Raw genomic sequence first — 13,427 nt, forward strand, 5'->3', positions numbered from 1 at the left:
GTTGCACAGGATGGTGTCCGTTGAACCTCCAGAGGGGAAACCAGGCCTGGAGTGTCGGTGTGGTTGGCTTTAATGGTCATTTAGATTCCTGATCTTATTCTTTGATTACTTACATTATGATTACGGCTTTTCCCGTTTTGGACTCCTTTTTCAGTTAAAGTTCTTTAATATGTAGATTTCATTTAGAACACATTAAGAATTATTCAGTAATGATGCATGCACATCAGATGTAAGGAATGCAAACCAAAGTTTTGGATAAACTGCTGGAAAACCAGGATTATTCGCCCTTAACAGCCAACAGGATGAGGAGTTCAGCTGATAGCTGGAATCAAGCTGAACTCGTGAGTTTTCAAGTTTATCCAAGCCTTCTCCTTTTTTCCTGCATTTGTGATTGTCGGTGGCATCAGGAGAGAAACCACAGTCTGTCTGATGAAGCTGAAATATTCAAAGTCAAATGAAAACACAAATTCACTTCTGTTTACATTACCATGTGTGAACGCACAGTTAAAGCAGCGTTTTTGGACGTACAGCACGTATCAGTACAGAAACATTTGGGTCTTAAGCGGCTGATAGCATCAGCATGTCCATAAGCTCGTTGCTGTCCTACCTCTGCACATGGCGGCTGCAGCAAGAGGCTTCATGTTTGCGGCCAGCCTGACGTCTTGATAGGATCACTTCAACTGTGGCACAAATTTTCACTTGGACTCAGACACAAATGAGTTTTTTGATTCGATTAGATTTTGGTGGCAAATAGTCAAGAAAAGAGAAACTTTAGAATTCATGTGCTTATAATAACAAAACTTCCCACAGATGTCTAACGAAAAACTGATACTTAATATCCAAGAAGTGAAAGGTCAGGTCTGCACAGAAACTGATGTAAATCGGTCATCTGAGGCTTTTAATCCCAGATTGGCAATTCTAAAAATCTGATTTCTGTTGTGTTTCAGTGCTGAGAGCTGCAGTGTGACGTGCTTTCATATTTCTATAATTCCTAAATAAAAAATATATTTTGCTGCTTTAAATTCCTTAATGCACAGAAATGTCTGTCTTTGCTGTTTGTTGCCTGGCGCACTCGTCTCGTTTCAAACCGGTCACCAGACTCTAAACCTACTTAAAACCCGCAGCTCTTATCTCTGTGTTTGTGTGTTTGCTCTGAGAATTGTCAGAGAGGAATTTAGCGCATTTACAAGGCCAGGCGAGGCTTCGTCGCCTGCAGGTGATAATCCCGCGAGAGGGGCAGAAAGCAGGCATGTGATGTTGTGAGGAAGAGCGATACAGAGACATTGAAGTGCAAACATGCACATCTTGTCCTCTTGTGTTTGAGCTGAATGCTGAGCCAGGGGCTACAGATCCCACTGGAACCCTTAACTTCTTATCTCATAAATATGTAGCCCACACCAACACATAAAAAATGATTGGACCCGCTCTGAAACCGTACAGTAGCAGAGCATGTCAGATGTTTGTTATAAAGTCTTAATTTCAGTTTGTTTATTGTACACTGCATGAAAAAAGTAAGTAATTTGTCAGTAAAAATAATCATGCAGCAGTTTTCTTCATCTCTCTGTTCCACACATTTCCTTTTATAGTCTGCAAAACAGGCACGAGAACAAGCGCAGCTGCTCGGTGAACGTGCAGAAAAACTGATGCAGAATATTTCTTTGTTTAGGTCATTTTTAATGTACAAACTCTCAAAGTATTGTTCCTTCAGTTTTTATCAAAGATGCACCAATTAGAGCTTTTTCTTTGGCTGCTGGGAAAATTAGACGATGCCCACAAATTTGCAATGAAATACGCAAAGACGTGGCTCCAAGCATGGGTAGAAAAAGCCCCCAAATAAGAGAGCTCTGTGGTGCAGCCCAGAGAAAACATGATGTTTACTAAGCTGTGTCTACAGCTGACGTAGAGCAAGAGGGAGGACACTTTCTTAGAGATAAATGAAGAGAAGCACTTACTGGTGTTAATGGAAATTCAAATAATCTCGTCAAGGTCTAACACAGAGTCTCATATTGAGCGCGGGGACAAAGGACGCACAGACACAGCTGTTTTTAAGTCAAAATTAGAGCCCCGTCCTTCAGCTGATGCATTGGTGATGCGTGGCAGTTTGCTCACTGACAGCAAATGTGAAAGGGAGCATTTCATCATTAACCGGACCTTCACACGGACCCTGAACTTCACAGTGAGGGAGACAATGAAAGAAAATGGTTGAGACAGAAGGAGGACGGGGGGAGGTGAAGGGTAAGCCACACATCTGTTAGAGAAAGAGATGAAAATAGAAGGGAGACTGGGCTGGCTCGCCTCTGACACTTTTTGTTTATAAATTGCTATTTTCTTTACATGTTTTGATGTGAAGCCTAATTGTGTCTTTGATTATGTTTTTACAGGGTAGCAATTCTAATAATTAGGTTGTTGGGCAGATGCGGGCATGGAAACACGGGACCCTGACACTGAACAGCCCACGGTCCCACATGAGCTGCCTCACGTTGGATTGCACATTTATGATCTCATTATTTGAAATAAATAAGAAACCATCAAACCATTTTATTAGTTTATAAATTTAAAAAGAGACAAAGAGGGAAATTTGCAAACTGACACTGCACCGAGGTTCGGTCTGGTGGATAAATCGTGTATTATTCATTCTGGGTAGCCAGTCTTTTACATGCTACATAAGTCAATGCAATAAGCATTATCAGGCTCTCCGGTCTTATTCTTAACTGCAGCTTATCAACGCTACGAATGTCTTTTAGTGTAATTTTGCGTTGGACAATTTCAACCATGAGCCTGCAGGAAAGCAAGCCACATTCTACGTTATCAGTAACATTATTGTGCTCTGATAGGCTCCTGTACCCCCTCTGTGCCCACAAAGTCTGTCCTGTGTTGAAGCGGGCAGCGTACATGCCTTTTAATGTTCACAAAACCTCTTACATTGTATGTTAGCCAGATAAATAGGACGTGCGCTGTGCCAGACCACTGGCCAAGGTCAGTGTCCAATACAGGAGGAGCTTGTTGGTAGGTGTGAGGGGAGTACTGATGCTGCACATCATACAACACGGAGCCTCAGCAGCCTCATAAGGAGCACCTTCTGCTCCTGGACTTTCTCCTTTTAGGTTATCTAAAATTAGACTTTGCACAAAATTGTAATCACTGAATTAATTAATTTAAGGTTGACTGGTAATGTTCTCCAGGTGTCAGTGCTGACAAGCATGTCAGTAGTGTACGCTGTTCAGCAGACACAAAGGTGATCGTTCCTTAGATTTAATCTCCTCACTACTGCACGATAAACTCTGTACAGAACAGCTGTTAACTTTACCAAGTTAACATTAATCTTCCAATTTCAGGATACATAACCCTGCTACTAACTTCAGATTTCCAGTATGATCCATATAAAGTCCTAATTTCAATTAGTACATATATGAATATTCCTGTAGTCTGTCCCAGACTTCTAATGTCATTGGGAACCACCCAAGACAGTAATTTGTATTTTGATGCTTTTCTTTTGTCTCTGGCACCAGAGCTGCTTTATGATGGTAATAAATAAATGTGATATTTCGGTCAGAGTTGAGAGGAGCCTGGCCTGAGACCAGTCGCAGTCAGCTGTCGTCTTCAAAGCGACTTTGATGCATCAAGACAGCAAGAAAATACCAACATGATGGAATCACTTGAGATTAAATGAGCTCAAGTTGGCAGTTTGTTTGTGATAATGCAGAATAACTGAGATAAATCATCACACATCACAACTCTGTTGCTGTCTACATACACAGACGTTCACATTAACAGAGTCCAGACAGAGCCTCACTCAAAGTCCTCCAGAAACACTGACATATTTAACTGCAACATGACATAAGCGCTCAGCAACCTCACCTTTGTGTAGAAACTGCAGGACGGCGTCCACTGAGGAGGGATTTTGTGCAGATGGACTCAGATTAATAGCAGCGTGTTAGCAGCCTGTCTCCATTCATGAAGCAGACAGCTGTTTTGAGTGAGTTCAGTCAGTGCAGGTCTGTCCACCATTATTTGGAGACACGTTACCTCCCACCTGCAGTGTTGGGAAGGTTACTTTTAAAATGTACTCCACTACAGATTACAGAATACATGTCCCAAAATGTAGCTTGTTACGTATTCCGTTAAGTTACTTAATGTGAGTAACGTATTCTGAAAACTTTGGATTACTTCATATATTGTCATTGCTTTTTAAAGCTGCATGAATGCACATACATACATGAATAAATCACTGTGTGATTTATTACTATTACTGAAGGCTACTCGCCACCGAGCTAACACTGCTAGCTGGCATTAGCTGAGGTTAGATGGATAGCATTAACAACCTGCTAGCTGCAAATAATCATGTGCAGTTCTGAAAGCAACACCAACTAGATTTTTAAATTTTAATATAAAATGAGTATCAGTAGGGTGATAGATCCCTTTCTGCAGTGATCTTGTATAGAAAACCATTTCTGTATCAGTAATATGTTTTCTTTCTGTCTGCTTTCAGAACTACACATGATTGTTTACAGCTAGCAGGTTGTAATGCAGCCTTCAGTAATAGTAATAAATCACACAGCAATAGTACATGAAGATGCTGAAGTGGCCCAGGTAGCTAACACAACTAAAACAACCTAGCTGCAGCAGGCTAATGTTAGTTTTTTAAAGAGCTTACTTCCAGATGTTTCCTTAGGTTGGACTCTTTTGACCCTGAGAGCAGCTTGGTTGCTGGCAAACAGAGTTTGCATTGCACGCTCAGATTTCTGGTCAGAGCCTCTTAATGTGTGTTTTGTTTGGGTGGAATTACCAAAATTAAATATGGCTCCCTTTAATGCTACACCAAACGCACCCCCCCATGTCTTGCTTCATAGCGTTCATGAATCTTCTTCTACCAATCTAGAAAAGAATGAAGTAAAATAACAGTTTTATCTCAATTATCTTATTTTCATAATTGTTGTAACTGATTTTACATTTGGATTAATTTCACAGTCACATTGAGCACATACCTGCTGTACACTGAGTGTGTGCAAGTCTTCGAGTACTGGCTAAACAAGGGTGACGTGCACTGTGGACTTCACGAGATTGTGCAGGAGTATTTGGACTCAGAAGCCCACTAAAGTGCATGCTCATGGGTCCAAAACCGTGTGAGCATGTAGAACATCTGGGCACCTCCTGGAGGAATCTTGACAGCATTTTCCAGCATACGTGGCAGTGAGTAGCTTTTGTGTTTGACTCTAGTTCCTCGAATAGTGTCAGCAGTTTTCAAAAATTGTTGCACTAGGTTGTTACTGCACGTGGATTTGCTGTTTCAGTGCTCCATTTGGCACATTTAGAAACCTTTGGCCTTGTGCTTACAAGCCACGTCTCCTAGCATAGATTACGGGTTCCAGCGATCCCACCCTTTGCCAGCAGATCTGGCTGTGCTCCAAATACCATACTGTACACAGTCAGGAAGCCGAGCAGCCTGACGGCCAACAGTGCAGCATTAGATTGCAGCGCCGTTCCCGGCCCCGGGAGGCGACACAACGTTTCAGCAGCTTAGTGTTTGAGAGGATGGCAAAGCAGCAGCTTTATGTCACTAACAGGCATCTGAGAGAGATGGAGAAGGAGGGAACAGGGAGAGGAAGAAAAAATATAACATCTGAAGATTGCCTGCAGCTGCCCAGTGAAGAGGGATTTAGAAAACATGCTATTTAAACCGCAAGCAATTTTTTCTTCCTTTGCCAGGCGCCGAGGAAAAGTGCAGCAGGCAGTCAATCCTTTGAGCTTATCGCAAGTAACCAAAGTTGCTCTCTCTGCTTTCTCGAGCCTCGTCCTCTTTTGAGTCACAGCCAAACGCAGAGATTCACAAAACCACCACTTATTGTCCCTCAGCCCACTTTTCTGACGCCGTCCTCTGCAGCTTTGATAGTTTTACACTTAACATTCACTACATTTTGAAATAAATGTTTAATGGTGAGAGAGAGAGAGCCTTGCAGCTGGGCGTGTGACATATAAAATCTCATCAGGCAAACATAATGAAGAAGGCTTCAAGGAGAAAGTTGTGTCACATTGCTGGCACTCCTTCAGATATTACATGCCATCTAATCTAGCTTCAGCTTGAGTGCAGGCATGGAGAATGTGTGCGGATGTTTCTGTTAAGAAGATTGAAGGGAACAGCTTTCTCAAACTGCCGCCATCGATCTGTCTCCGTCTGAGTCTCCATGAATGCCAAAATCAGTGGCTGAAATAATGAGAACGCAAAGATACAGACGCGTTACCTAGCAAGAAATCTCTCAGAGCAATTCGTCGCGAGAAACCGCAACACTCAGGTTCTGTGTGTGCCGGCATCTGCAGGTGTGCACGTGTCTCCCGTGTGTGCAGATGTCCAGGTAGTAGCTGCAGGGGCGTGCACGCAAAGTAGTTTTGCTCAGAGAATCGTGGGACAGCGAGGGGAAAGCTTGACATCACTCCAGGCAAAAGACCGATGAGCAGCAGAAACACTGGGGAAAGTTTGAAGCACCTCAGAAGGGAAACCCTCGTGTGATGGGTTTTTCTGTGAATGCTCCCATTTATAACTCATGTAAAAACACACACAGCTACAGCTTGTTAGCAAATACATTTTCCAGTGAAATCGCTCACAAATGAATACACTTTTAAGTATTTGTATCGTTATCGCCCGTAAACATCATGTTTCGAAGGCCGAGTACAGCGTTTAAAAATGAGAATGATAGTGTTGCATTCATTTCTGTTTATAACTTTGCTGTAGCTCATGTGGTTTTATGGGACTTTGGGGGTGATAACAAGAACACCTGACCATCAGCATGCAAATAGTCTCATTATAGGGAATGCTCCCAGGAGGTGCTGTAATTCTTCTCCGGGCGCACGCGTCATCCGGCTCCCGTTTGATGCTTGCTGTAAAAGGAAGGCTATCAGCAGCTGTGAGAACTAATACATGCATGCTGTGTACTTTGTTTTTGAGCAAATGCACCAGTCCAATCCATCTAATATCCACACACTGTGAGGCTTACGCTGGCGTTAACAAGGTTTGACAGTTTCAAGTGGCGGTGACTCATCATCGTTATTGTTTAAACGCTCTGCGCCATTTGCTGACTGGTCTGCCAGGCCGGCTGGATTTGCAGAAAGCGCTCACCATGATTGGAGTCTCGCTTATCTCGTTTCTCATTCAAACTTGAGAGCTGTCACATGGATTTGTGTGGCTGCAAGTTTTATTAGCACAGAGATGTTGAAATGTGTTTGGTTGTCAGTCAGCAGGAAAGAATGACAGCCCTGATCCTGCGGGCATCGCTGAGATACTTGCAGAGCGTCCGTGGAAAGCGCAGCACGAAGGTAACGGTGCACACGTGCAGGGTGACGGGGGTGGATTTGCTTTGTGTGTTTTTTCCCCATTTTTATTTAGATTATTTATGTGTAATCACTTAAAACTTGCTTGGCCCGGTCTCAGAAGACTGTGGCTTGGATTAAAATGTCCCACTTCACATGATTACCCTGCGAGAGGGAAAATGATGCTCACACAGTACATTACACACAAGTGTCTTTTATGAGACAAGGGGTGAGTGACAAACCTGGTGCGTCACAGCAGTGGCACCCACAGAGGGTGAGATGCCATCAGCTTTGGCACAGAGGTAGAATTGGAGGCCCTGGATGGTGTAGCCAGAGGCACATACTGAGCTTTTTATTTTGGCGTGCTAACACCCACACAAAGCCTCAGCGCACGTTTCTTTTAGATTATTAAATATTCACTGACCAAATGATTTCACCAAAACCTCTCCGCTAAACAAACACCACAAAACAACAACAGAAAAACCCAGTTCAGTACTCCAACCCCCCCGGTCCAGTGGCAGCAAACAGTTCTGGCGGCCGACCCGCAGGACGGCACAACAAGCAGGACCCGCTTTGAGTTTGGCAGAGGCAGCAAAACAGTTCAGGTGGCCTACGTCTAACCCCTTGGTGGAAATGCAGCAGCTCCGGCGGGCGGCCACGGGTCCAGCAGCAGTGACGAAACTGTTCTGGTGGTCTGCCACTGATCCAGTGGCCTGCCATTGATCTAGTGGCGGCGGTGCTGCTCCTCCAGTGGCGGCGGTGCTGCTCCTCCAGTGGCTTGCCCCGGGTCCAGTGGCAGCGGCGCTGCTCCTCCGGCAGCCTGACCCGGGTCCGGCGACGGCGGCGTAGTTCCGACGAGCAACCGCGAGGTGTGCCACATGATCTACGACGTGCTGGTCACGGACGTGCTGGCCGTGCGGGTCGCGGACGTGGTGGTCCCTCCGACTCGCCGAGCTCCGGCGCGGGCATGTCCTGCTCGCTGAGCCCCGCAGTTGGCAACACGCGCTCCTCCCGCTCGCCGAACTCCTCTGCTGGCGACGCCGGTCCCTCCGGCTCTCCGAGGTCTTCGGCGGGCAGCACGGGCCCCTCCTGCTCGCTGAGCTCCTCCGGTGGCGGCGCGGGCTCCACAGGCTCGCTGAGCTCCTCCGGCTCGTCGAGCTCCGGCGCGGGCTCCTCCCGCTCGCTGAGCTCCTCAGCTGGCGGCGCGGGCTCCTCCCACTCGCCGAGCTCCTGCTCCGGCTCACTGAGCCCCTCAGCTCAGGCCTCCTGGCCACAGCCACAACCACGCACACACACACACACACACCTCCCTATACATAGACACATGGAACAAAACCCGCAGACAGCGGAACAGTGCACACACATATACCAAATGATTATAATAATAATAATAATCATAATAATAGTAATAATAATAACAACAACAACAATAATCATAATAATAACAGTCCACACTGCTCACGGACCCCGAGTCCTCCAGAGCTGGGTCCGTGACACTAATGAGTCTACATGTGTTTTGTGGACTTGGAGAAGGCATCGACCGTGTGCCTCGGGGTGTCCTGTGGGAGGTGCTACAGGAGTATGGGGTGTCTGGCCCATTGCTAGGGGCCATTCGATCCCTGTACAACCGTTGCAAGAGCTTGGTCCTCATAGCTGGCAATAAGTTGGACTCGTTCCTGGTGGGTGATGGGCTCTGGCAGGGATGCCCTTTGTCACACCTTTGGTGTGGTTCTGTTGGCTTCATCAGGTGATGGCCTCCAGCTCACCTTGGAACGGTTCGCAGCCGAGTGTGAAGCGGCAGGAATGAGAATCAGCACCTCCAAATCTGGGGCCATGGTCCTCAGCTGGAAAAGGGTGGAGTGCCCACTCCAGATCGGGGATGAGTTCTTGCCCCAAGTGGAGGAGTTTAAGTATCTCGGGGTCTTGTTCACAAGTGATGGGAGAAGGGAGCAGGAAATCGACAGACAGATCCGCAGAGATGCAGACGCTGTACTGGTCTGTTGTGGTAAAGAGAGAGCTTCGCTTTTACACTTAGCTCTCAATTTACCGGTCAATCCACGTCCCTAGCCTCACCTATGGTCACGAGCTGTGGGTAGTGACCGAAATAATGAGATCGCGGATACAAGCAGCAGAAATGAGCTTCCTCCGAAGGGTGGCTGACCTCTCCCTTAGAGATGGGGTGAGGAGTTCATCCATCCAGGAGGGACTCAGAGTAGAGCTGCTGCTCCTCCACATCGAAAGGAGCCAGTTGAGGTGGTTCGGGCATCTGACGAGGATGCCCCCTGGGCGCCTCCTGGGTGAGGTGTTCCGGGCATGTCCCACCGGGAGGAGGCCCCGGGACAGTCCCAGGACATGCCGGAGAGATTATATCTCTCTGCTGGCCTGGGAACGCCTTGGTGTTCCCCCAGACAAGCTGGAGGAGGTGGCTGGGGAGAGGGAGAGGGGAGAGGGAGGTCTGGTCCCCGCGACCCGGCCCAGATAAGCAGCAGAAGAAGATGGATGGATGGATGGATGGATGGACTTTATCCACAATGTTTCAGTGACTTTTCTATACTGTCTGTGAAGGTTCTCAGTCATCCAGGTCATCGTACTCTAAGGAGCTTGGAAAGAAAAGCGTCTGGACTTCTTTGAGTTGCTTGAAGACGTTTCACCTCTCATCCGAGAAGCTTCTTCAGTTCTAAGGGTCAAATGGTGGAGAGTCCCAGATTTAAACCCTGTGGGAGTTTCCCCCCCAAAGAGGGACAAAGGACCCCCTGATGATCCTCTACCTAATCACATGAGCCAAGGTGTGAAAACAGGTGTGGGTCACAATCAGCCAGGGTTTCGGCTGATATATACCAGTAACACCCAGGGCAACTCATTCAACCCGATTAGAGCCGACCTCTTGGAAACTGGCAAACTGGATGAAGGACAGCCTGTGAATTGTTTTCTGAAGAAGTGACTTTTAAGGCTTCACTTTCACACAAACTCTAGAACTTTTCAGTTGATTATTAAACCATGCAATCAGTAATCAATAAATAACCTGAAATTCTCTGTGTTACTTCCAAAGTGCTTATTTGTTTCAGCGTGTGCAGTCCGTGATCTCCACACAAACGCTGACACTGGCTCAGGTATTACGAATCCATGTGACAACATTGATTCCAGACCCTCTAAAGTGGAGCTCTGTGTCAGATTCAGTGTCAGCTCTAACTAAACATTAACATTTAGATTCAGGAGGGAAAACGATCTTTAATGAGGCACCAGGCCCTTATTATTATGATCGCTCGCAGGCTGTCTGACTCTCTCCCGTTCGCTCCTTCTCTTTCCTTCGCTACCTTCATCGTCCACATTTTGTAACTCGAGATAGCAAACTGGAACATCCTAATTATGATTAAATATCTCGCCGCTGCCTGTGTTATCAAAACTAGGAAAACATGGCACCGACCACGTCTTGTTTCCTCTCTTCTATTTTTGTCTCTCCTGCCTTCATCTTCTTCTCCCCTGAGTGCTCGCTTCACGCCGCTGCCGTCATTTCCTCCCAGAAGTCCAAACATAGCCTCACTCTGGCCTTTGGATGTCTTTCCCCATCTCTGCCTCTTTATTCTGTTCGCTTCACGTGAGGACAAAGGTGGGAACTTCTCTCTGGTGTGTTCCATCCCAGTCAACCGTGAACTTTTCAGCAACAGGAACCAATTACTGTAATAAGACTGGTAAAGTCTGCTTTGCAAAATGTCTTCATTTCACGCAGTTTGTCTGCTGGCTTTTCTCTTTAGTCAGCCAGGGCCTGCTTATATGATCAAGGGCCTCGAGTGCAAAGAAATTAATCACTGCTCTCTGAAATGAATGCACCTTAGAGATGCTGGTGATTACGGCACACTGCAAACTCACCATATTTAAGGTCTGCATCGGTTTTTGATTGAAATCAAAGTTTATTGCCACACTTTTATTCATGAAGCCTCCACAGATGCACCGCTTGGCCAACCAAGCGTCAGACAGGGCCAGAGATAGCGGATGATGCACTGGGCCGCTACTGAATCGTGAGCACCCTGTTGCTATGTATAGGCTGCGAGTACTCTGAGGAAAGGATCAGGAAAGCGAAAGACTGATGGCTACTGTCAGCCAGCGGCACGACTGAATCATGAGCGCGACTATTTTCACCCATCTGAGTTTCCACATAATGTTTCCCCTCTTGAACATTTCCTGCTTGAACAGTTGTCTCCTTTGTACCAATGTTTTATTCTGGTATAACGTTGCAGGGTGAGGGTGAGTCACGTCTTTCCATTTTAGCCCAAACCGACGTCGCTGACATTTGACATGCGGTTGCAGAGCCGCAGACCCGACGCTCATCTGTTTATTGTTGCGCTGCATTGTTCACCACTTGATAAGCTCCAGCAGCTTAAGGTCAGAGAGAAGCGTGAACCCCTTACGTAACAGTGAGACTCAGCGATCTGTGCCCTCTGACAGACAGTAAGCCTTTCACTGACACTGAATCACCGTGACGTGGGAGATAATGAATACAGCGCACATCCTACAGTAGAACATTTGGCCTATTTTTTTCCCCCATTGCCAAACTCCACCTCTCACTTTGTGTTGTTTCCCTCTACTTCCTGAGCCTGCACCAAAATCTCATTATCATGCTCTGCAGCCTCTTCATTTAGCCAGATATCTGGCTCAGTAGCGCTGGGGGAAGACATTGGATTCTTGAAAGCATATCAGCGAGCAGGAAATAAGGCATCTCTCTCTATCTGGCTTCTCTCTTCTCCCCTAATGACAGTGTTTTTTTTTTAATAACAACGTGTTTGGGTACGTGCACATCGACTCCGCGGGAGCTGGGGACGCAGTACTTCAGTGACCACTCGATGTGTGGCTCTATTAGCTGTTAACTTCAGTGCAGCTCAGGTGAACACCAAATGAGTTGAGCAAGTCGGACAGATTTCCCACTGGCCCAGAATTCATTGCAGGAGTTACGAGCAACATGACAAACACGGGCTCAGAGGACGGAAAGTTTGGCTGGGAAAACTGAGCGATGCTGAGGAAACCACCTCACATAATACTTCAGGTCAATATGTGACCGCAGTCTCTAATTTGATGTTCACTCTCTGGCACGGTGTTCCTGTTTTTGGATTTCGTCGTCCCTTTAAACAGAAATCTTTAACCGCTCATTCCGGTCCATGACAGGCATGCCTCCGTGCCTTGGAGGTGCAGTCCTGGAGCCAGAGACACACTTTTCATTTCTAAAAATAAACCTGCTCCCCCCTCATCCTAGTTTTCAAGCAGGGAGTATAAATAAGGGAGGAAGGAACAATGCTCACAGCTTGAACTGCTGGAAGGGACCGTCATTATTTTCAGCAACAATTATGACAAAATTGCACTTCTGCGACTCCGAGCCCCCCCCTCCCCCCTCCATCGGGGAACGTTTGAATCATCCGTGAGCGAGGCTGATTCGCTCACAAATGTTTTCTCCTCCCACACAAGCTTTGGAGGAGTGTTATTTAGAAATCTGAATATAGAAATGATTTATTGATAACGCAGTTTAGAAGTCCTTCTCGCAGCTGCCGGGGGATTGTTGCTTTGAAGACTGACTGTGAGCGATGTGAGTCACCGTAGCTGTGTGATAGCCTCAAATTTGCCTCCTTTTCTTCCTTTCTTTGTTCAGGAAATTCGTCCTGTGCTCCTGAACCGAAGTGAAAGCAGCACACCTGTTTGTTGGCTGTGTTTAATCACGGAGCCTTTAATGGCAAGCTGACCCCGGGACGCAATAGCTGGCCTTTTTGGGCAGGCACGCGTGATGACAGGCATCAGTCTGACATGGCAGTAATCCAAGAAAGGGCGGGAGTGTTAATAGTGTGTACCGTGTCCTCACCCCGATGGACCCCACTTCCCTGAAGGGTGTTTAAAACAACTCGGCGCCTGGGTCCAGCGTGGAAACACAGGAAACATTCATCACTCAGCCAGGATAGGTCACTGTGGGTTAACCTTCATGACAAGAAGGATCCACGGCTCGTGCCCATACTCTGTTTCTCTCTCACATCTGTTGTCACCATGTGGTGAGGGATTTAAGCCTGTTTCTGTGGATTTAAAATGATCCAGTCAGCAACAACAGTGTTTTATTGTGCCCATTTTATCACAGCGGGGTCACTCCCTTT

General features: G+C 46.6%; 1 protein-coding gene across 11 annotated transcripts in view; it reads left to right on the forward strand.

Moving 5' to 3' along the window:
- Positions 1–13,427, forward strand: part of dlgap2a (discs, large (Drosophila) homolog-associated protein 2a) — a 190,193-nt gene that overhangs the window by 100,610 nt on the left and 76,156 nt on the right. Inside the window, exons 1-2 of one of the 11 annotated variants that reach the window (XM_013271944.3) lie at positions 6,656–6,899; positions 7,231–7,308. The exons of 8 other annotated variants lie outside the window; for them this stretch is intronic. In XM_013271944.3, coding sequence (XP_013127398.1) covers positions 6,731–6,899; positions 7,231–7,308 — 247 coding nt within the window. In that variant the 5' untranslated portion in view covers positions 6,656–6,730. Of the gene's footprint in view, positions 1–2,183; positions 2,236–6,655; positions 7,005–7,226; positions 7,309–13,427 lie in introns of those variants that run through there. 2 more of the 11 variants (XM_013271951.3, XM_019348914.2) reach the window with 2 other exon arrangements.

This window comes from Oreochromis niloticus, linkage group LG19 (assembly GCF_001858045.2).
Source record: "Oreochromis niloticus isolate F11D_XX linkage group LG19, O_niloticus_UMD_NMBU, whole genome shotgun sequence".
NCBI classification, from domain to species: domain Eukaryota; kingdom Metazoa; phylum Chordata; class Actinopteri; order Cichliformes; family Cichlidae; genus Oreochromis; species Oreochromis niloticus.